Raw genomic sequence first — 23,911 nt, 5'->3', positions numbered from 1 at the left:
ATCGCAGAGAATCGTCGTCATTCCTGTATGACATTTCCTCGGGTTTTTTTTCACCAGCGTATTGTTTCCACAACGGATGAAGATAATTCCGTGTCTATAAAATAGACGCGGTTGGCAGAAGGAGAGCCTAATAAAAGCACCGCTCTGGAGGCCGTATATGTACTCGAGCGTGAAGTTAAAATAACGTTCAGTAATTATTGGCGATAATTAATATTAATACATCGAGGATCGGTCTATTAGTCATCTTGGATGTTCCAAAAATATCTATTTTAAACTAAAATAGATTAACTTCTCTCTCTCTCTCTCTCTCTCTCTCTCTCTCTCTCTCTCTCTCTCTCTCTCTCTCTCTCTCTCTCTCTCTCTCTCTCTCTTTCTGTAGCTGTAGCTCTCTTACGATTTCTAGCATTTTTTTGGCTATAGGCTACTACTCATAATTATATTTTAATTGAGGCTGACATCTGATTATTATCTGTAACATCAGCATGCTTTTTTATGTTAATCTCTGTTGAGTAATATCGTATAAGAAATAACTCGTACAACAATCTGTCTTTAAATTCTAAGTTATCCTTAGTTTCTAAATCGCAAACGTGGAATTGTCAAAAACTCTACATTTATTTTTATACCATAAAAACATTTTTTAAAGAAAGGTAAAAAATGAGCACCAAAGTGTTCGCACCTGTCAAAATAAGTATTGTGCGAAACATTGTTGTTTTAATCTATTTTTGCTATAAAAGTAGTGATATCAGATGTCGCACAAACTGAGCATGAGTTTACATTGTAAAATTTAATTATTTTATTGCACAAAATTTAATTCTTCTATAATATTTAATAGAATAATAAAATATTTTACGCTAAAAAACTTGTTATTAAATAAGAAAAATTGTGTTTATCATGATATTTATTTCTTTGGTTATTATGCGTATTAAAATAACATATAATGTTTATGTATATGTACTTCGTATGTACATACCAGATAATTTAGATATATAGTCCTTGGTCATATTATTAAACGCACCTTAATTTTTTAGAATTTGTTGACTTCCCAGCATCAGCTTTATGATACCGTTCATTTATCATTGTTATAATTCAATCAAATTATGTTGTTTATGACGTGTTTCATTTGAAAATGTGTGTGAACGGATAAAGAAAAAATTGGCAAAAGAAGTGATTACCACAATAACTCAGATGATTGATAAAATTATTTATGTCTAGAATCATCACCCATAGATGCAAGAGACAGTATAATTATGCGTTAATAGTATGCTAAGGCGTATCAAAACTTTAATAACAGCCGAAAGAGACTTGATTAAATATTAAAAATTTTTCCTTGAGATGAAAGTTGTAGATCTCATCAAGACGTTTTCAAAACACTGTAATAAAGCTCTTTTTTGTTAAGAATTTCTTGAGATATTTTAAATTTTGTCAAAATATTTTTAATATAAAATATAAGAAACATTTTATATTAATATCTCATAAAGTATTCACGCGGAAAAAAGGGATTTGCTACTATAGGAATAACTAACATTTTTTGCTGCAAGAGCTATAATTTAGCAATAGTAGCAAAATCTTTTTGCAATTATTACTTAAGTAGTAAAAAGTTCAGCAAAACTTTTTGTTATTGCAACAAAATGTTTCGTTATTATTTCAAAATTAATAGCTCTGGCTGCAAAAATGTTAGTTATCTCATATTTAACGAATAGATTAGCAAATGGCATAATAGCAAATCCTTTTTTTCCGCACTTTTCGATGACTGTACCTTGATACTTTTATATATAAAATAATGAATAGAATTTAAATTGTAAAAAAATAAAAAAATATTTTTAAAATTTGATTGCATTTTGTAGTCGTATTCAATTTTGCAAAAATACAAATGTAAAAATTATTATTATTATTATATTATTCTGAGGCATTTTTTTCAAATCAAAAATAAAAAAAGGGTGTCCGGGTCCCAGCGAGACACCTTTTGAACAAAGTATACTGTGTGACCAACCAACCAACCATTGCATTGCCCCAACTTCGGGACCCTCTCTAAATATATAGAGAGCTGGGCAAGCAGCAATATACTCCCGGTGGGTTGCCATCCCCATGACATCCGAGAGGTGGCGATCGAAATCTGACAAAACCGTCTTTGGTCCTAACCGGATTTGAACTCGGTTCTCCGGCTCACTAGACCAGCGCACATATCTCTGCGCCACGATCGCCACACTCTCGATCAGTGCTCTTTGGAATTAAGTAGTTGTCTCCCGACAATACGATCCAAAATTTGATACTCTAAGTCAACGCGAAAACATCCGACTACCTACGGTTACAAGCTGAAAATTTTTGGACGGTTCTGTCCTTCACACACAGAACAAGTATCTATATACAGATACAATCTGCCCATGTGGTGGCATATGAAATGAATAGCTCCCGTGCCGCACACAAGTGCGTGTCGTGTTCGTGAGCCGATTCTCTCGCGCTTTTTTGCATCGTTTGGCCGGCTCAGCTCGCTATGCTTCCCGATGCCGCACGAATCTCGCTTCGGCTTCGGCTATGTTTAGTTACTGACTTATAATTTTAAGACAATGTTTTATACTTTAAGTTTTTGTCTTTAATAACGCATAATACTGTCTTGTGCCTTAAAGGTGCCCCCGCACAATGAAAAATATAAGGAACAATAAGGAACAGATATTAGCGATTAGAAATAAGAAATCAGGAATAAAGCTGGTGTAGCATTAATACACGGCTTCCGATAGGTTAACAATCTATTGCCTGTGTTACTCCCTGTTTCTGTTGCCTGTATTTTTTATCGTGCATCCAACTTTATTCTTGATTCTTTAGTTTTAATATAAAAGTAATATTAGCAGGTATTACTATATTAATGGGCATAAATTTTTTGAACTTCGAGTAGGAAATATTATATGCTGTTATATGCTTTTATTACGATTGTTTTGCAGTCTAGCGATTAGGCATATTAATACTATACTCTTGGGAGATATCCGCGATATTCGTGACCTTCGAAAATACGATCATTATTGCTCTCGCGCTTGTCCGCGCGATAGGTCTTGGCCGAATAAATATTGCGAACTATGCGTTTTAATTTATAAATATGCGTTTTAATTTATAAATCGTCAATGTGCTAAAATGCCGAATCTACGCGAATAAGTTTTTTTTTTTTGGGAAGGGGAGCCCAAATCTTCCGATAATTTAACTCCGTAAACTTCGAAACTGAAATATCGACTGGGTCTTGAAAGACCCCCACGTGGTCTGCGAAGGGTTAATATATTTTTTAAGTTATAATACTTCTGTAACCTCGTGCCTATTTTTTGTAAATACTTTTTTCTATTGTCAGTTGACGCAATTTTAATATGTACGGTCAATGGGATGGCCGCTCTCCAGGTTCCTCTTTGTTCCATATTATAGATCGATAATTACTATTGGCTCAAACTGCTTTATCCATATATTCATGTTGTGCTTATAGTCAGTCATCGCTAGATGGACCTGGATGAACTGCAAATTTTTGCATGAAAGCATTGAATATAACCTATTTTACCTTGTTGCATATTATTGCTTATTATTACGGAGCAGTGCGGAGCAGTCAATCTGCCAGAAGACCGGCGTTGTATCATATCGTATTTTCCGAAGAATTGTTTACAATTGTGGTAAGTATTGTACCACGTGCACACAGAGTGATATCAATAATATCAAAATACTTTGTGAGATATCCTTTACTCTTTTGAAACAGAATTGTATAATCTTGCACATAGAAACATCTTTTCTCCATATATAATGTTGATGTGTCTTTTATTTTTAATGCATTTTATATCTGTATTCTGTGTCCTTTTTCTATTTTTTTTTTTGTAGAAAAATGGTGGTACGGCAATATCAGGAGGAGCTTAAATATTTGGAGAAAATAAATGAATGTTGTTGGAGAATCAAAAAAGGCTTTCAACCTAACATGAAGGTAATCTTTTTTTCTATTGTATGTAGAATGTAGGAGCAAAATAGACATTTAAGAAGTATATATAGATGCCAGCCATTTTATAAAATTGAATGCTCATTGCTACCCTATTATTTATAGTTACGCACTTATTTTATCATATGAATAAATTGTGATTCAAGGTTGAAGGAGTGTTTTATGTGAACAACACGTTGGAGCGTTTGATGTTTGATGAGTTGCGCAATGCATGTCGGCCAGGTGCAGTCGGAGGTTTCCTTCCTGGGATGAAACAGATTGCTAATGTGGCAGCTCTGCCTGGAATTGTATGGAGATCTGTCGGTTTACCAGATGTACACTCTGGATATGGCTTTGCTATTGGTAAAATATATCATCTTCTGTTTTCTGAAATATTTTTCAAACATGTAGACTCCAAGATACTTTGTGATAATTAACTATGTCAAATGAATAAAAAATAATAAATAAATATTATTACATTCAGGTAATATGGCAGCATTCGACATGGATGATCCAAAGTCAATTGTATCGCCTGGTGGTGTGGGCTTTGATATTAATTGTGGTGTCCGTCTATTACGAACAAATTTATTCGAAAAAGACGTTTTACCAGTGAAAGTAAAATACCGATATTATTTATACTTTTTAATAATTATTTTTATATAATTTTATGTATATTGTAAAATAATAATGTATATATCTGTTGTATATATAATAGTATAAAAAAAATACTTTTCTATAGGAGCAACTTGCGCAAAGCATGTTTGATCACATCCCAGTTGGCGTTGGATCTAAAGGAATTATACCTATGAATGCACGAGATTTAGAGGAAGCTTTAGAAATGGGAATGGATTGGTCTTTGCGGGAAGGTGAGGAGAGAAAATATTATGATGAAATAAAAGTATTAATAAAATAAAAATATCTATACAAAATGCACTTAGGTTACATTTGGGCTGAGGACAAAGAACATTGTGAGGAATATGGAAGGATGCTTAATGCCGATCCATCAAAAGTATCAATGAGAGCTAAGAAACGCGGACTTCCTCAAGTACGACATAACAAATGTTTAGAAAATTGTATTGTTTATAATGTTTATATATTACAAATATGTTCTATATTAGTTAGGTACATTAGGAGCTGGGAACCATTATGCGGAGATTCAAGTTGTAGATGAAATATATGATAAATGGGCAGCATGTAAAATGGGCATTGAAGAGAAAGGACAAATTTGTGTTATGATCCATTCGGGCAGCAGAGGGTTTGGTCATCAAGTTGCTACAGGTTATAAATTATATACGTTTTTTCGTTTCTCTCTCTTTCTCTTTTTCTTTCTCTTTGATTTCTAGAAACTATTGTAAAAATTATATGATGTTTTATATAATGAAATAACATTTCAGATGCCCTTGTACAAATGGAAAAAGCTATGAAGCGTGACAATATTGAAACCAATGACAGGCAGCTTGCATGTGCTCATATTAAATCTCAAGAAGGTCAAGATTATTTAAAAGCGATGGCCGCTGCTGCCAATTTTGCGTGGGTTAACAGGAGTTCTATGACATTCCTTAGCCGACAGGTACTTTATGAAGAAGTACCTTATAAAGAAATATATATAAACGTTAATTAATAGAATACAAAATAGTACAATATGCTTTTTTAATAGGCATTTGCAAAACAATTCAACTCATCTCCCGATGATTTAGATATGCATGTCATTTATGATGTGTCTCATAATATTGCCAAAATAGAAGAACACATAGTTGAAGGAAAACAGAAGACACTTTTAGTTCATAGAAAGGTAAGCGTTTATGACACATATATTACAACTGAATAATAACTTAATTTTGATACTGATGTAAATATAACACAATTCTTATATATACGTAATAAAAATGTATTTTGTTTAAAGGGATCAACAAGAGCCTTTCCACCGCATCATCCTTTGATTCCTGTAGATTATCAGTTAACAGGCCAACCAGTTTTAATCGGTGGTACAATGGGTACATGCAGTTATGTTTTAACTGGTACAGAACAGGGTATGAAAGAAACGTTTGGGTCAACATGCCACGGTGCTGTAAGTATAGGGATTGTATCAATTTTATATGTCATTTATATATCCATCTTTAATTTACAACTTTAATTCTACAAGTAATACGCTTATATTATATAAGTAATGATGTAAAAGTCCCCTATACACAAAAAAATATTGTACAGGGTCGTGCTCTTTCAAGAGCGAAATCACGTAGAAACTTGGATTACATGCAAGTTCTGAACAAATTGGAAGAGTTAGGCATATCTATTCGGGTTGCTTCACCGAAATTAGTCATGGAGGAAGCACCGGAGTCCTATAAAAATGTGACAGATGTTGTTAATACTTGCCACGCAGCTGGAATTTCCAAGAAATGCATTAAATTACGACCAATCGCGGTTATTAAAGGATAATATACAACAAAATATTTTCACTATTCTTTTTATGAATAGCGTATAACAAATGCATTTGTCAAATAATGTTAGAGTTAAGATATCGGCCAATAAAGCTCGAATTGTATGTAAAATTATTTATATAACATTACATTTGTTACAAATTGTGTAAAATATACTAAGCGATATAAAATTCTATAAATATTGATATTATTAGCTTTCTCATTTCATATAATAAAATAATGCTTAATGTAAGCTTGTTGTAAATTATATCTAATGATATTATTATGAAACATCTTATACATATATGTATATGTATTATAAAGAGTAAGTCACTGAAATAAATTCATGAATCAAAATTATATTTTATATATGTATTTATTTATACGTCACAAACTATAACGAAGGAAGAAGGGAAAAAAATAACCAAAATTTTTAAAAATATTTCGTTAGCGTTTTATTAGATAAAATGTACAATTACCTATTTTCGCAATAAGAAAGCTATATTAGACTAATTCGTTGACTTTACACAGGAATTAAATTCGCAGCATTATATTTAACAAATCCTCCACTGACTAGAGAAAATAATACAGGAAAAATGCACGAAAGAGAGATAGTCCCGTGTTTTTGCTTGCAAGTAGATAATGGAAGCAAACCATCACCATAAATAGTATGTATATATCATGACTCGTAATGTATAACAGTGACTTATTGTTTGAACCCTTGAAAAGAGAGTACAAAGAGACGAAGTGATAGTCATTGGAGGAGTTGTATACAGAAATACAAAACCGACCAATAGGACGAATGGTCTGAGATGCATTCCACGAGAATTATAAAAAATTTATGTTATTTATAAAATATTACTCTAAGGGACTTACGATAGGTGATAGTCAGGAGAAGGTTCAGCTACAGATTCAGTAGTGAACAAGGGGTTTGGGAACTCTGGTGGGTGTGGCAGTGGTCCAGCAGTCTTTGGCTGACGTCGATACGCCATAAGCCAGCATGACACAGCGATAGCTACGGCAACCAGTGCTAAAAGCGCCGTAATTATTAATGCTATGATAAAGCCGACCATAGAAACACAGATATCTTCCACTCTTTGGGCTGAAGGAGCTGAAATGTAGCAAAAAGAGCAAGAATGATTACTTCCTTTATTTCAATACGCTATACGTTGTAATTCCTTTGCGCATGCTATGCCTTACCTTCAGCTGGATCTGCTGTATACCTCTCCTCTCTCCTTTCCAGAGTGAATATTAAGTTCGATTGAATAGTTATCTCTTCACGAAGTTGACCTTCATATCCATCAGATACACTTAGAGATGTGTCATTATTCTCGGAATCAACGTCTCTGCGACGACGACCGAAGGCGTTATAACCGCGACAATTTACCTGTTAATAGAAAAGATACACGTTACGTTTTTATTTTAAAAACATTAATATTTTTATTGTCGGAATTTGCATTTTGGCTCATGCGTATAAAATGATTGCAAATTATGAATCGTAAGCGAATACTCACAGGTTGACAGCGTCCGAAGCACACGCGTATATTGCACTGGAATCTTATATTGTCGCTGCTGGGGAACTTGAACGCGTTAAAGCTAGCCATTAACGATTGAGTCTCAGGATTTTGTTCCCATTCTCCGAATATCGTTGGATCTGTCGCGCAACCATTCTCGTCCGTTACGATGTACTCGTTCTCCAAATTATCTTCCATAGTTTTAGCGACGCAATTTCGCGCGAATCCACCATAAATAGCTGCAACATATTATTGTTTATTTATCGTATCTTACAGCAAAAGTAGCCTAGTGCTGGAATAGTAATTAAAAGCACATACGAAGCGTTGCTATAAGTAAAATTCAATACTTACTTGAAGGTTGAACTTCCACTTGGAGCATTAAATTATCCCCAATTTCGGCCGAATTAATTTCATTTCCATTCTGTGCAACTATTTTCATTACGCATATAGGTGGTGGGCCGGTGTTAGCAATTGTTCCAGCAGTCGTCAACATGGAGACATTAAAGCCGAGGGTAACGTTTTGTTCTCCAGTTTGATATATACATTTAATATGATAAGCCTGTGCTTTGTATGTCATCAATTTCGGATGTTTCTGTATAACAAGCACGAAGCTAGCCTGTCCCTGAAAGATGAATCAAAATAATGTAAATATCTTTTGTGTGTGATACAATAAGCCATTGATACAATTAAAATACAATGCTATTCAACTAACATTCACGTGTATAAGTCCACAATTGCCAAATGCAACTTTGAACGTCTCTGTTTTGTGATCAGTTTCGGCCGGTATCGAGACAACTCGTCTGCACTGTTCGTCTTTGCTACGTCCTTTAACGTACAAAACCCCGTCAAAGTCTTGATCCTGCAGATGTATTACGACCTGTACTCCATCCGACAGGCAGCTCACGTCCATTTCCGGTCTAGGAAAATCTGTTCGGCCATCCTTTCTGTCGTCTGAAAAATGGAAAAGATATGCATTAAAAGGATTCCTCAAACATTTCGTATCGATTAACTTGTCATTATTTTAAAAAGACGCAGTTCTTGATAAAAAATAGGTTGAAAATAACAAACTATATCCTGTCTTATCTGAAACCTTATGTATCAAATCTTATGAATATTTGCAAATTAATAAAGAAGACTATATGCTTATCACTAATCCCTCCAACCCGCCCTTTCGTGTCCCACGAGTTTCTAACAGTCGTTTGTTCCGGAAAACAAATGATCGTCAATGATCGCAGCTCATTTGTTCTTGAAACGGCGAACAATCAAAATTTCGGTGGGACACGAAAGTGCATGGTTGGAGGATTACGTCAGTGTTGTGTGAAAGGTAAGTGAGAATTTTTTTCGATAAAAATGTATTTTTGTGTATAATTTAAGCGTATTTAAAATATTTTTGTCGTTAAAAAAAATTTAACATTCCACAGGGGACTATTATGGCTCAGAGGCAGGTGGAAGAGGTAGGGAGGAGCTACGATTATAAAAAAATTTTAATTTTTTTACATAAAAAATATCTGTCACACTTCAAATTCGTCTTTTCTTATTCAGAAATTCTTTTTCTAGCATTCTTTAAGTCCTTAAAGTCCTTCTGTACCATTTAAAAATTACCAAATTTGCGGCAACGAAATTAAGTATTCCTATTTAATTAATAAATATCTCATATTTTTTTCTCATTCGCACTACTTTTAGCTTTAATTTGCGTGTTTGATCATTAAGCTTCGTCAATTTGTTCGTGAGTTATGATTTTTTAAATAAAACGAGTCGTAACGTGTGTTTGTCAACATATAATTGTTGTAAAAAAATATTTTAATAAATGATTTCCAAATGTTCTTTACATTGATTTTTAGTCGAAGGTACAAAGATATTATAATAATTTTGGGGGAATTTTTCAAAGCTATTAACATTTTGAAAAACGCGTGGGATTCGAAAGTGCATGGCTGGAGGACTGATGTGCCAGAAAATACGTTGGAGGGATTAGTGTTATTTTTGCAAATTTTCAACGTACAGCATTGGGTGTACGGATTGCCCAAGTAACCATTGACGCAGATGCAAACAGCTTGGTGTCTGGTAGCGTTGCAAAGCGCGTGTACGCCACACTGTTGCTTCTTACAGGGATCTTGACAAGTATGAGTGACTTTATCGCAGTATCTGTCATCGGCGCAATCGTCATTACGTCTGCATTCGATTATACCAACTGAAATTAACCGCGACGATAGATTAGCGAAATCATGTGAGAGGGGAAACATCCCTTGATCGATATATGAAATTAAACGGCCGGCTTACTCTGTCTGCAATATCCATGTGTGTCTATTCCATATCCGTATCGCGTCGGGCACACGCAGCGACCGTATTCGTCTATGCTGAAGCCCTTTTCCAAGTCGCACACGCAGTAGCCTTCCTCGTTTATCACCATGTTAGACTGTCTGCGACAAGGTATGCAAACGTCGTTCGCGTCCTTACCGAATCCAAGCGGGCAGATGCAATTGCCGTATTCATCGCGAATCTGGCCCTTCCCGAGCGGGCATATTTCCGCAGGAACTGGATCGCAGCGAACAATCGCGTTTCCACGGTATCCTGGGAGACATTCACATATCATGGTTCTGATCGGACTGGTGTCCAGGACTTTACATTCGGCGTTAATGCCGCACGGTGCGATCTTAGTGCACGGATTGATGCATTGTCCGTTGAAACACGCGGTCTGGGATGGGCATTCGTTGTCTGCCTTGCATTTCTCCTTAACTATAAGAGGAACAAGAGATTAAAATCGAAGGATCAATTATATATTGATTTGAATGAAGACAAAGCGGATTTTATCTTCTTACCTTTAGTACATCCTGATTTAACATCGCCGACGTAGCCAGGCGGACAAGCACATTCCACAACGTGATTGTAAACGTTACAGTCCATAGTGCCGGTACATGGATTCTGTACGCAAGGATTTTCACAACGATTGTTGATGCAAGCCTTATTGGTAGGACAGTCAGAGTTAGATCTGCATCCTAGTAGGACGCAGGAGACCCGCGGATTGCCACCATAGCCAGGTGAACACTCGCAGATAGCCTTGTGATTAATGCCGTGGCACACGGCGTTCTTGCCGCAGGAAGCCAAAAACGGCGAGCACGCCGGCACGCAGTTGCGTTGGACACACGCGTGCGAACCGCTGCAATCGCCGTCCGTTCTGCATCCTGCAACTAAATATCAAAATACAACATTATTTTACACAATAATTGATATATAATTATAATTAAAATATAAGACTTCCTGATGGAAATATTTTGCTGAAAATACTATGAAATCGATGAAAAGTGAAATAAAAGTTATTGAAAAATTTTATTGAATATATTTCAAAATTAATTATAATTTTCCTTATGAAATATAGTGTAATACTGTGAAATATAAGGAAAGTTAAATTATACTATTAAAAAGTAATAAAAAAATTTTTTTTAAATATTAGATATAAAATTTATTGAATTTAAGTAAAACTGAATTTTTACTGAAATATTGATAAAATAATAATAAAATGGGGTCAATTAAGAGAGAATTTTAAATGCATTTCAGTAAAATTTCATTATATATTTTTATTATATATTTTCAGTAAAATATTTCCATCAGAACTTTCGCAAGTTTTACTAACGTGCATTAAGGCAAAAGAAATGGCTTTCTCTAAGCGGAAACTTACCTCTTGTACAAAGAATATCAGGATTTCCGTCGTATCCCAGCGTGCATGAGCATATCGGCTTGTGATTGATGACATTGCAAACCGCATTGGGCCCGCACGCGCAAGGGTCCCTGCAGATCGCGTTCACGCAGGACCGTTCCGAGGGACAGTCGTCGTCCTTGGTGCACTCGACCTTCAGGATCGGCGTGGTGGCCCGGCAAGTGCCGCTGCCGCTGCTGACGTACCCGCTAGGACACACGCATACCATGGTGCGTATCGGATGCGTCGGCAGGACACGACACTCGGACGGTTCGGTGCACGGTTGTATAATCGGACATGGGATCTGGCACTTGTTGCTCAGACAGGCGAGTGAGTCCGGACAGTCACTATCCTCCCTGCACTCGGGCCTGACTTCCGGCTGGCAGTTGACGTACGGGTTTCCGGTGAAGCCCGACGGGCAGCGGCATATCGGCAGGTGGTTCAAGACCCTGCATTCCGCGCGAGGCGAGCAGGGATTGTCATGGATGCAGGGATCGATGCACTGCATATTGATGCACGAGTGATCACCCGGACAATCGCCGTTGCTGTAGCAGCCGATCACGCGGCAGCGATCCAGAGGATTGCCGTGATAGCCCTTGCGGCAGCGGCAGTCGGCCACGTGGTTGTTCGGGAAGCACTCAGCATTGGCGCCGCACGGGTCCTTGACCAGGCACGGGTTCACACAATTGTTATTCTCGCAGGTCTTGTCGAGCGTGCACTGGCTGTCGTGCCGGCACTCGACGGAGTAACAGGCGATTTCAGGATTGCCTTGGTAGCCCTGCTCACACGAGCAGATCGGCTTGTGGTTCCTCACGTAGCAAGCGGCGTTGGTACCGCAATTACACGGGTTGCGACATTGCCTGTTGATGCACGCCTCGCGATCGCTGCAATCGTCGTTCGTCGTGCACGTTCCAATGACCGTCAATTGTACTACAAAATTGGAATAAATTATGAATTATGGATTATTTTCAAACATTTATATTATTTCTGAAATTCAAATGGTATTTAGCTCCGCTTACTTGGTCTGCATACACCGTCGACGTCGGTGATCCAACCCTCCGGGCAAGTACAAATCATGGTCCTTACAGGAACCGTATCGAGAACGTCGCAACGAGCGTTCTCTAGACACGGCTTGATGACCGGGCAAGGATCGATACACTTTTCCCGGATGCACACCAACTTATCCGAACAGTCGATGTCAACTCTGCACTCCGGCTCGAATTCCTCTACGGCATGTCGCTCGCAATAGGAGAACGGATTGCCCAGCGGAATGTTTTCAGGGCAACGGCAGGACGCAACGTGATCCTGGACGTAGCAAACGGCATTTTGCGCGCAGAGCGAATTCTCGGCGCACGGATTTATGCAGCGGCCATCGTTACAAGCCAGATTATTGGGACAATCGTGGTCAGTGTTACATTCGACTCTCTGGCAATGAGCCTGCGGATTGCCGTAATAACCCGGACCGCAACGACAAGCCGATCGATGATTCTTGCCGTAGCATTCTGCGTTGATGGCACATTTGTTGTCCAAGATGCAAGGGTTCACACATTGGCCGTTGTAGCAGGTAGCCGCGTAGTCGCACTCGCTGTCAGATTCGCAGTCGACTGAAATAGACAATCGCAATTAGAAATGCGTTAAAAATTGAGGGATTCTTGTGATATGAAGTATACACTGTTAAATATTAAAGGACGAAATTTAAACCAATACTTTGAGTTAAATAACATTTTATTATTTTTAATTACCATGTGTGTCAAAATTTATTATTTTAACACAAAACAGTATTATTTTAACTTTATTGGTTTAGTTAAATTAATGGCATATTGAGCAGGAGCAGTGGCAATCTATAGGAATGATTCAAATGACTCAAAATGAGTATGATTTGACTACAAATTTAACAGTGTACTGTTAACATTAATAACTTCACTCGCTGTACAAAGAAGATAGAACAAATGCTACTTACGCTTGAAGCATCCTAACTGAGGGTTTCCAGAGTAGCCCGGTGGACACACGCAAGAAGGATAATGATTTAAGACGTTACACTTGGCGTTGGGTCCGCAGTTGCAGGGATTAATGCACGCACTATTGACGCACGCATAGTTTCCTGCACACTCGCTATTCGATACGCACTCGGGCGTGATCTCCGCTGCGATCAAAAATATCGTAATATGAAAAAAAAAACTGTTACAAACACGATTTCTCGAAAATATATTCTTTAATTGTAACGATCCTTACGTGGTATGCACTTGGTCGTGGGATCGCCGATGTAGCCGATCGGACACTTGCAAATCGGATTATGATTGTCGACGTGGCATAGAGAGCTCCTGCCGCATGGATCGCCAGCAACGCACGGATTTACGCAGAGTGAATTTATGCATTGCCTATCGCGCGCACATTCGCTGTTCGTGTAGCATTCTGGTCGAGGTCCTGGCAATGGAGCGACTGGAACTGTAACAAAAATTATATAATTAATGACATATACGTCCTAAGGAAATAAAAGAAAACAATAATTGCAAGAAACGCTTCAACTTGTGATTTCAATTTTCGCATTTACCTCTTATGCATTCTATGTAAGCGTTGCCGGTGAAGTCTTGAGAACAGAAGCAGATACCAGTGTGTGACGTGGATTTACATTGCGCGTTAAAACCGCACTGAGTTGTCAAACAGGCATCCACGCATTTTCCGTCCAGACACGTCTCGTGGTTGGCGCAATCTTGATCGAGATGACATTGTACGTCGCCCAACACTGCAACGCATCCATTATAGTCAAAAAGGATATTGACTAACATTACACAAAATGTTATTTCTGATGCCGACGCGGTTTAAGACACGTACCAATCTGCTTGCACTGGCCGTTAACATCGGTGATTGTGTTCGGTGGACACAAGCAGATCATCGTACGAAGCGGTGCCGTGTTCAGGACTTTGCACTCTTGTTCACTGGTGCACATACCGGCGGACAAGCACGGGTCTTGACATTTGTTGTTAATGCAAGCAAAATTCAATGCGCATTCGCTGTCCTGCGTGCATTCCGGCTCAATGGAAGGTTCACCTAAGAATCATATATATGTATTGCACGGAATATCTTGAAACCATCGCTACTTTTTGTCGATCAATTTAAACTCAACTCTTTTTCAATAAAATCAATAATAAAATAACGCTTTAAGAATCAACATACCAATGCATGTTATATACGGATTTCCGGTAGTACCCGGAGGACACGTGCACTTCGGCTGATGATCGCGCGCGATACAAATCGCGGCTTCGCCACATGCATCGTTATCGCAAACCGGTCTACAGACTCTGTTCAGTCTGTCGCAAGCCTCGTGATCGGCGCAATCTTCATTATAATGGCAGATCGCGGAGATGCAGGCCACGCGTGGATCGCCTTGAGTACCTTGCGGACAAATGCATTGAGCTCTGTGAGACACCGCTGTGCATTCCGCACCCCGACCGCACACGACATCACCGATGAGACACGGAGTGACGCAGTTGTCATTCCGGCAGGTCTTGTCATAAGGACAATCGTTGTCTGTTTTACATTCCGCTAAAAAAAAAAGAGAGAGAGAAATGAAAGTTGAGTGCAATATCCAAAGTAATAAGAAGCTTTTAGATTAGTCTTCAATACATTTGAGATCTTTATTTTGCCATTAAGATGCATCAGACTTGTTGTTTAAAACAAATTAAAGAAAATGATTATTTTAATCTCATCTCAAGATTTATGCATACATTAATTTTTTATTGAACTATGACAATTCTTAGAAACGAGAAATCTGTAAGAAACTTACGTCTGAAGCATTGAGCTTGCGGATCACCGGCTAAACCGTGTTGGCAGTGACAAGAAGGATGATGATTGATTGTGATACATTCCGCGTTTAAACCGCAGCGATTGCTGGAGCACGGATCTTGGCATAGTTGATTTATGCACGCTTTGTCAGACGGGCACTCGGTGTTTACTCTGCATTCCGGAAGAACTATATTTTCTGTGGATGTGAAAGGAGAGAAATATAAGAAACGCACAACCGCTTACATTAAAAAGTGGAAAAGAATGCGATACAGTTACCTTCATAGCAATTTATGAACGGATCGCCGACATATCCGTGAGGACACTGACATATGCGGCGATGATTTTCAATGTGACACTCTGCATTTGCTGCACATGGATTAACGGTGCACGGATTGATGCACCGACGATTTAGACAGGCCATGTCTGGTGTACATTGCGAATCACTCTCGCATATCGCTGCGATTTGTTTGTCCACTGAAAATATACAAAATATTCACAATTCAGTTATTATTCAATGCTTTTGTCATATACTGAATCATTTTATTCATTAAAAAAAAAAGTAATTTATTTTATTAATTTTAGATGTTTTTCTATATTAATATATATATTTGTTTGAATAAAAATAACATCTACCTGGCACGCAAGCAACGGTGGCATCGCCAGCAAAGTTCGGTAGGCATTCGCAGATCATTGTTCTCATCGGTAAGGTATCTACAACGCTACATTTGGCACTAACAATACATGGTTTCGTTTCTGCGCATGGATCTTTGCAAATACCATTGAAACATGCCAATTTGCTGGGACAATCGGCGTCGACTTGACATTCGACCTCTGGTTCTAATAGATCTAGAATAGCAATAAATATTGTATAAGTATTACCAAATCATCATTGTTAGCCATTTTAACCATTTTTTTAGAAAGCAGTATAATCTAAATTATTATTTGTTATAATAAATGTAAGTTCTCAACTTTAGTAACGATAATTTAACAATATAATTCTTTATATCATTATTTCTCATTTTACAGAGTAAATATTATATATTTGCTAATTTAATATGTTTTTAGTATGCTTTACAAACTTTTTTATAAAACACATATTAAAAAGGATTCTTACCCATGAGACACGAAGTATAAGGATTACCCACGTAACCAGGTGGACATTTACATATTGATCGATGATTGACGACATTGCACAATGCTGGTGGTGGACAGTTACAAGGATTGACGCATCTCAAGTTGCGGCAGGCCAAAGATGGAGCACAATCGTTGTCGCTAGTGCACTCAGGCCTTTCGCATATTTCGTAAGGATTACCCGTATATCCATCAGGACAATAACATCGAGTCTTATGATATCCGTCTGCGGTACATAATGCGTTAACACCGCACTGTGTAACCAGGCAGGTATCAATACACTCGTTATTAATACAAGATTGAATCAATGAGCATTCGCTATCGCTGCGACAACCGACTGTAAAAGAAAATATTAATAAAGTTGATTATATAACAGCAGAATGAAATATGTCAGTTAAATATATTTGTTTAACGTACGTTGATGGCAATATTGCTGAGGATATCCCGTGTAGCCATCATTGCAGACACATATAGCTCTGTGCATTTGTACATGGCAGCGACTATTAAGGCCACAAGAATCGAGAGTACACGGGTCAACGCACTTTTGATTGAAGCAAGTCTTGTCGTTCGAGCACTCGGAATTTTGTGTGCATTCTGGGATTGGTTCTGCAAAGATATAATTAAAATTGAAATTTTGTCGCACACAATAAAAAAACATATCTCTTAATAAATTTAACTTTAAAATTAATTATTTCTTGATATATTAATAGAGAGATATTATTACCAGAAATATAGAGATATTAATACTTTGTTAGGCAGAATAATTTCTTTAGATATCAATATTTCGTTAGATTACATAGTTTGAATTTGCAAAATAATAAATTACAATAATAACATTGCATGTCGAAATTTCAAAAAAATATATATAGGTCGTCAGTATATTCTATATACAAATGTACCTTCAAGGGCTGGAATTGTGCACTGAACTCGCGCATTGCCCGTGAATCCAACTGGGCAGGAACAAATTGGTTTGTGATTAACGGTCTGACAGATAGAATTGATGCCGCACGCGCCGATGCAGGGATCTCTGCATTTTTGTGAGAAGCAGGCTTTATCACGCGGACAGTCTGAGTTAATAACGCACTCAGGATAGATGCAAATCGCGACGCCATTTCTCACTCTGCACTCGCCGTTATAATTGCAAGGCGATGGACTGCAAGGATTGGTTTCTAAAACAAAAACGCGTGTTTTTGAACAACAGGAAAACAATTAGAGAATGTAATATAATATATTTTATATCAGATCTAATTTTTTTCTATATTTACCGATCTTTGTATAACATTCCTCGAAGGGATTGCCGATCAACGGAGACGGGCAGCTGCAAAGTGGGCTGTGATTGATCGTCTTACACACTGCCTTGCTGCCGCATACATTCTGAGAGCAGGGATCTTTGCATTTACTCTGTATGCAAGCTTTGTCGCCCGGACAATCCGAGCTGAGAACACATTCCGGATGGCAACCAGTTACACTCGTTGGAACACCTTGCAGCCCAGGCAAACATTTACAAATTGCTGTATTGCCAACTTTCTCGCAGACAGTATTCGGACCGCACGGTGAGGGATAGCATGGATCTGTTTCTTTAGTATCTAAATACAAAAATAAGCAATTAATAACGTTCGTCATAAGGAGAAAATAAGGAGGCTTAAGAAATGTAGCTTTGTTTAACTTTTTACGTGCGATATTCTTTGATTCAATTTAAGAGATAAAAGATTAAATAATGATGTAATTAGAGATATGGGTAGCAAAGTTACCTTCCACAGGGACTTGGCATAGCGTGAAAGCGTCTCCGATCGTCGGCAACGGGCACGAGCAAATGGGGACGTGATTGGATACGGTGCAGATCGCACCAACGCCGCAAGTACCAGGGCAAGGATCTTGACATCTCGTCTTTATGCACGCTTGCGATTTCGGGCAATCGGTATTCATTAGGCACTCGGGTTGACAGCCTTGGTACGGATTGCCTCTGTAGTTCGGTACGCACTCGCAAATGGCCGTGTCGAATCTCTCGTGGCAATACGTGTTTATTCCACACGGTGAAGGACTGCACGGTCTAGACGGTACTGGCGGTGCTGGAGTTGCTAAAATAACAGCAGAAAACGCATAATTAATTCCACATTCGTAGCTATGATTTAAAGTTCTTGCATGCAGTGTATATTATAATATACATTATAACGTAAATTAACATTTCCAGAAATATAGAGATATTTGCATATAAGAATAAAAGTAAATAAATGTACATTGTTGCATGCATCGTACATGTCTTTTATACATGTATATAAAGGTGCAACATGTATAATACATATATTCAAAAAGATATTTTGCGCATATCGGTATATGATAAGTAGTTGAGTATAGTATTTGAAAAATGATGCAAGATCAATATGTGACAAAAGAAACTGACGTGCAGCTCTTTTAGATACATCAGTTATGTACAATAATGATATTTACAAGATCTAGAGATCAAGAAATCAAGTTTTAGAGATCAAAATGCTGAACAAGATGCCAGAGTAATATCCATCAGATCAGTTGTGATACGGGTAAAGATAGCGGGGATTTTCTTACATATTATCTCAGAGCAAACTGTGAATGGGTCTCCAGTGTATGATTCGGGACAGGTGCATCGAGCTTGGTGCAAAGTGACTTGGCATAGTGCATTGAATCCGCACGATCCAACGCACGGGTCGGTACATTTCTGCTTAATGCATGCTCGATTGGTGGGACATTCGCTGTTTACATGGCATTCGGGTCTACAATTGGGTGGAGATCCTATGAAGGTGGACAAACAGGAGCAGGAGGGTGTATTATCGGCGGATACCGCGCACTGCGAGTTCAATCCACACGGTGAGGGGTAACACGGGTCCTTGATGGGTTCTACGTCCGGTGTTGCTGGCGATGAAAAAAAGAAATTAATTATTTGTTTCAAAGTTAAGAAAAAGACATCTCAAACACAACAAACACAATCGAAGAGCCATTTAAAAAAGACGTCCAAAAGACTCACCCCTCTCATAGATCTAGACGTTAAGTTTCAGACGTCTATAATAATGACTCTTAGGTGTTTGCGTTGTTTCGAGTACCCTGGGCGGTTACTTACTTATGGGGAAACAGTTGACAAACGGGTCACCGGAATGCTGAACGGGGCACCTGCAAATTGGATTATGATTTCGCACAACGCATAGAGCATTCTGGCCGCAAGCATTTTCACAGGGATTGCGGCATCTCATGTTCACGCAAGCCTTGCTCTGTTCGCAATCGGTGCTAACGAGACACTCGGGTCTGCAGCTTGGCGGGATTCCGAAGTAACCAGGTAGGCAAGAACAGGAGGCTTGATCGCCGAATTCACGGCAAACGCTGTTGGGTCCGCAGGGGGAAGGCTCGCAAGGTTTGACGCGTGCTATCGAGATGTAAGGTGGTAAAATTAGTGGGTTTTTTTCCAATGGCAGGGCTTTCTCGGGAAGTAAACAAATAGAAGGGAGACTCACGTTGCACGCGTCTACAGAGGGTAAACGGATCGCCTTCGTGATCCTTGACGCAGCTACAAGTGGATACATGATTGATAACCGCGCATTCCGCATTCTGGCCGCAAATTCCAATGCAGGGATCCACGCACTTGTTATTCGCGCAAGCTCTATTAAATGGACAGTCGGAATTCTGCACGCACTCCGGCCGACATTCTCGATACGGATCGCCACGATATTCAGGTACGCAAGTGCAGATTCCGTTACGACACTCGGCATTGAGCCCGCATGGCGACGGGTTACATGGGTCTGACGTTACTGTAGGAATTTCTGTATCGAAAGATGCAAGTGTGAGTTTAACGATGATTGTATTATTAGTTTATGTAAAAAAAAAAACGAAAGTTCTTACGCATGGGCGCCAGGTAACAATTGTTGAAGGGATCACCCGTGTATCCATCAAGACACGTGCAAGCCGGGGTATGGTTGATTACAGTGCACAAGGCATTAAAACCGCAGGATCCAGGACAGGGGTCTCCGCATTTTTCTCTGATGCAGGCTTTATTGCTGGTGCAATCAGAGTTGATTGTACATTCGGCGCGGCAGTAAGGTGGCGAGCCAATGTAATTGGGCATGCACGTGCAAGACGGATAGCCACCTCTGTCTTGACACGTGGAGAACGGGCCGCAGGACGATGGGACGCAGGGATTTACTTGTAGCGTTGGTGTAGGCATTACTGGAATAAAATTGAATAACAATTTCCGTACGTAGAACCGCTTTCAGCGACGCGATATTCTCGCGATGGACTTCTTCCGGGACTTACAGGGCATGTCGAAACACTTGACGAAGGGATCTCCAATCTGACCGGGTCCGCAACTGCAGAATGGGCTGTGGGACAGGGCGTCGCACTTTGCGTTGATACCACATACACCTGGACACGGATCAACGCATTTCTGATTGACACACGCGCGATTCATAGGGCATTCTGTGCTAACGATACACTCAGGTCTGCAGTTGGGAGGAGTTCCTTGGTAGGTGGGGAGACACGAACAGCTGGCCTTTCCGTTTACATTGAGGCATCGACTATTCGGACCGCACGGTGATGGCTGACAAGGGTCGCCTACAGGAGCTATACAAGATCGATCAAAAGGTGAGATGACGCGTTTCCATAAACAATTAAGGTAGTTCTCCGGTCCTTGTACTAGAGAAAATCGATTTTCTCTAGATTTTCTTGAAACTGTGAATATACGTTAATTTAGGTGTGCTTTATGCGTGGTATAAACTTCAGTACCTCTTGCGGTATAAAAAAATCAAGATACTGAGCCTCAAAGTTTCAACTTTTACTAAATTTTGGTAAAAATTGAAACTTTGGAGGCTCAGTATCTCGATTTTTATACCGCAAGAGGTACTGAAGTTTATACCATGCATAAAGCACGCCTAAATTAACGTATATTCACAGTTTCAAGAAAATCCAGAGAAAATCGATTTTCTCTAGTACAAGGACCAGAGAACTACCTTAATAATGACGGACAGGTGCTTGAATCCACTTACGAGTATCTTGCATGAGCTCGCAGTATCTGAATGGGTCTCCGGTATATCTCAGTTGACAGCTGCATGCCGGTATGTGATTGATGACTTCGCAAATCGCATTGACACCACATGTTCCTGGGCATGGGTCTTGACATCTATTCCTTATGCAAGCTCGATTGGAGGTACAGTCGGAGTTAATTACGCACTCAGGTCTACAACCCTCGTACGGATTTCCGTAAAAATCGGATAGGCAAGTGCAGGAGGCCGAGCCAGAAATTTCACGGCACATAGCATTCGCACCACATGGCGACGGTTGGCACGGATTTAGTGGAACAAGCGGTGTGTCGACTAGAATAGAGGGTTCATAGATTGTTCAACAATGACTGTCAAGGATGTGCATTCAACGCAATTTACGATAAAAAATTAAACATATGTTCCGCGATCATTGCTACATTTCTTCGAAACTTACTCGGCCGGGGATTACACTGGATGAATGGATCACCGGTAAAGTCACCGGCACAAACGCACATCGGGGTATGACTGACAGTTCTACATTCAGCATTCCTACCGCACGATCCCGGACAAGGATCACGGCATTTCTGATTAATGCAAGCTTGCTGACTGGGGCATTCGCTGTTACTGATACATTCCGGTCTACATCTGGGCGGAGTGCCGATAAACTGAGGCGAGCACGAGCACGATGGGGCGCCATTGAGGATTCGACATATCGCGTTCGGGCCACAAGGTGAAGGTTGACAGGGATCTATCGGTGGCTGTGGTTCTTCCGCTGCAATTTACAAGGTGGTTACGCTTGTTTCTTGGCATAATATAATATTTAAATCTCCAATTATGTGCGTGAAATCCTTACGTTGCCGAACGCATTGAACGAATGGATCTCCCGTGTACAAAGGCGGGCAGCTGCATATGGGATTGTGATTCACGACGGTACATTGCGCGGTTAATCCACATGCACCGAGGCACGGATCGATGCACTTTTGATTGCTGCAGGCTCTGTTGCGAGCGCAATCGGTGCTTATGAGACATTCCGGTCTACAGGATGGTGGGGCGCCTCTAAATCCGGCGATGCACGCGCAAATCGCCTGGCCATTTGACGCACGACAGTGGCTATTCGGACCACATGGGGATGGACTGCATGGTTGTTCCACGATGATCGAATCTATTTAATGATAATTATTCCGCGTTTATATATCGGGAAATATTCTCGAAGCGAATACTTTCGCACTCAAGAGTCATACGAACCTTGAAGAGGTGTACACGAAACAAATGCGCTACCGGTCATATTTCTTGGACAGCTGCACATAGGCAAGTGATTAACAACGATGCATTCCGCGTTAACGCCGCATGTCCCGACGCACGGATCACGACATTTATGGAGCATGCATGCCCTATCGCGGGGACAATCGGTGTTAATCACACATTCCGGTCGACAGCCGGCATACGGGTCTCCAAAGTATTCGGGTATGCATGTGCAAACTCCGTTGTTGCATTGAGCGTTCTGACCGCACGGTGACGGGTTGCATCGGTCGGGGGGAGGTACTGAAATATGCACAGGTCAAATTGCAGCGCCTTAGAATAATACATATTGCTACGATAATAACATAACGGGAACTCAAGTTCTTACGAGGTATCTGAGGTAAGACGTTGCAACTGACGAAAGGATCACCGGTATATCCTTCAGGACATACACAGGATGGCGTATGATTAATCACCGAACAACGCGCCAAGAGGCCACATGATCCTGGACAAGGATCTCTACATTTTTCTCTGATGCAAGCTCTATTAGCGGGACAATCCGAATTTATCGAACACTCGGGTCGACAATTAGGTGGAACACCTATGTAATTCTGCATGCAGCTGCACGCTGGTGCGCCACCAATGGCTCTGCATAAGGCGTTGGGGCCACAAGGTGAGGTAAAGCAGGGGTCCTTCGGATATTGGTCTTCTGGTTTCGGAACTACGGAAAGGTAATACTGATATTCTTCATACACATAAAAAATTAAATCAGAAACTGATAATGTCAATCAATTAATTTCGACGAATTTTAAATTTTTTAATTTAAAATTTTTATAAGATATCATGTTCTAAAAAACATACTTGGCGCTGCAAAGCAATAGATGAACGGATCGCCCGTAAAGCCGCTTGCGCAGACACAAATTGGGCTGTGATGTATGACCTTGCATTGAGCATCGCGACCACAGGTGCCGATGCACGGATCTACACATTTTTGATTCACACATGCTCGGTTCGATCCGCACTCCGAATTTACTAAGCATTCCGGTCTACAATTTGGCGGAGTTCCGATAAACTGGGGCAAGCAGGAGCAGACAGCTTGACCGTTATTATCGGCGCATTGACTGTTGGGGCCACAAGGGGAAGGCTTGCATGGTTCACGCTTCACATCGGGAACTATAAATATATTGTATTTAAAGCGCCACTTA

General features: G+C 39.6%; 2 protein-coding genes across 2 annotated transcripts in view; one reads left to right on the top strand and one right to left on the bottom strand.

The window, feature by feature from the left end:
* Positions 1 to 3,488: 3,488 nt before the first annotated feature.
* Rtcb (RtcB RNA ligase) lies at positions 3,489 to 6,557 on the top strand. Its single transcript, XM_071721472.1, has 11 exons — positions 3,489 to 3,641; positions 3,844 to 3,943; positions 4,102 to 4,297; positions 4,419 to 4,549; positions 4,674 to 4,800; positions 4,873 to 4,979; positions 5,053 to 5,212; positions 5,329 to 5,504; positions 5,592 to 5,726; positions 5,838 to 6,002; positions 6,143 to 6,557. The coding sequence occupies exons 2-11, from the start codon at positions 3,848 to 3,850 to the stop codon at positions 6,368 to 6,370; spliced, it is 1,521 nt and encodes a 506-aa protein (XP_071577573.1). The 5' UTR covers positions 3,489 to 3,641; positions 3,844 to 3,847; the 3' UTR covers positions 6,371 to 6,557.
* Positions 6,558 to 6,781: 224 nt separating this feature from the next.
* The window catches only part of LOC139782443 (uncharacterized), a gene marked incomplete at its 5' end in the record, with an annotated part of 70,246 nt that continues 53,116 nt past the window's right edge, over positions 6,782 to 23,911 (bottom strand). The window contains 34 exon segments of the mRNA XM_071721474.1: positions 6,782 to 7,462; positions 7,552 to 7,738; positions 7,866 to 8,104; positions 8,217 to 8,487; positions 8,578 to 8,816; positions 9,865 to 10,053; positions 10,143 to 10,598; positions 10,682 to 11,050; positions 11,539 to 12,486; positions 12,576 to 13,160; positions 13,517 to 13,699; positions 13,789 to 14,001; positions 14,108 to 14,299; positions 14,389 to 14,604; positions 14,731 to 15,099; positions 15,341 to 15,535; positions 15,616 to 15,813; positions 15,973 to 16,185; positions 16,454 to 16,807; positions 16,888 to 17,076; positions 17,370 to 17,639; positions 17,736 to 18,056; positions 18,222 to 18,548; positions 19,033 to 19,356; positions 19,562 to 19,861; positions 19,950 to 20,255; positions 20,335 to 20,658; positions 20,746 to 21,051; positions 21,474 to 21,800; positions 21,922 to 22,239; positions 22,321 to 22,629; positions 22,713 to 23,009; positions 23,095 to 23,427; positions 23,568 to 23,879. Of these exon segments, the coding sequence (XP_071577575.1) occupies positions 7,224 to 7,462; positions 7,552 to 7,738; positions 7,866 to 8,104; positions 8,217 to 8,487; positions 8,578 to 8,816; positions 9,865 to 10,053; positions 10,143 to 10,598; positions 10,682 to 11,050; positions 11,539 to 12,486; positions 12,576 to 13,160; positions 13,517 to 13,699; positions 13,789 to 14,001; positions 14,108 to 14,299; positions 14,389 to 14,604; positions 14,731 to 15,099; positions 15,341 to 15,535; positions 15,616 to 15,813; positions 15,973 to 16,185; positions 16,454 to 16,807; positions 16,888 to 17,076; positions 17,370 to 17,639; positions 17,736 to 18,056; positions 18,222 to 18,548; positions 19,033 to 19,356; positions 19,562 to 19,861; positions 19,950 to 20,255; positions 20,335 to 20,658; positions 20,746 to 21,051; positions 21,474 to 21,800; positions 21,922 to 22,239; positions 22,321 to 22,629; positions 22,713 to 23,009; positions 23,095 to 23,427; positions 23,568 to 23,879 (10,418 nt within the window).

Source organism: Temnothorax nylanderi, unplaced genomic scaffold (genome assembly GCF_030848795.1).
Source record: "Temnothorax nylanderi isolate EJ_2023f unplaced genomic scaffold, tnyl_v1.0 TNYL_tig0413_pilon, whole genome shotgun sequence".
Classification (NCBI taxonomy): domain Eukaryota; kingdom Metazoa; phylum Arthropoda; class Insecta; order Hymenoptera; family Formicidae; genus Temnothorax; species Temnothorax nylanderi.
This window is presented reverse-complemented; position numbering and strand designations above follow the sequence as displayed.

Coding starts and splice junctions, on each gene's coding strand:
- Rtcb (XM_071721472.1), top strand. CDS start 3,848: ATGGTGGTACGGCAATATCAGGAGGAGCTTAAATATTTGGAGAAAATA. Junction 4,550..4,673: donor AAGACGTTTTACCAGTGAAA/GTAAAATACCGA, acceptor ACTTTTCTATAG/GAGCAACTTGCGCAAAGCAT. Junction 4,980..5,052: donor AGAAACGCGGACTTCCTCAA/GTACGACATAAC, acceptor GTTCTATATTAG/TTAGGTACATTAGGAGCTGG.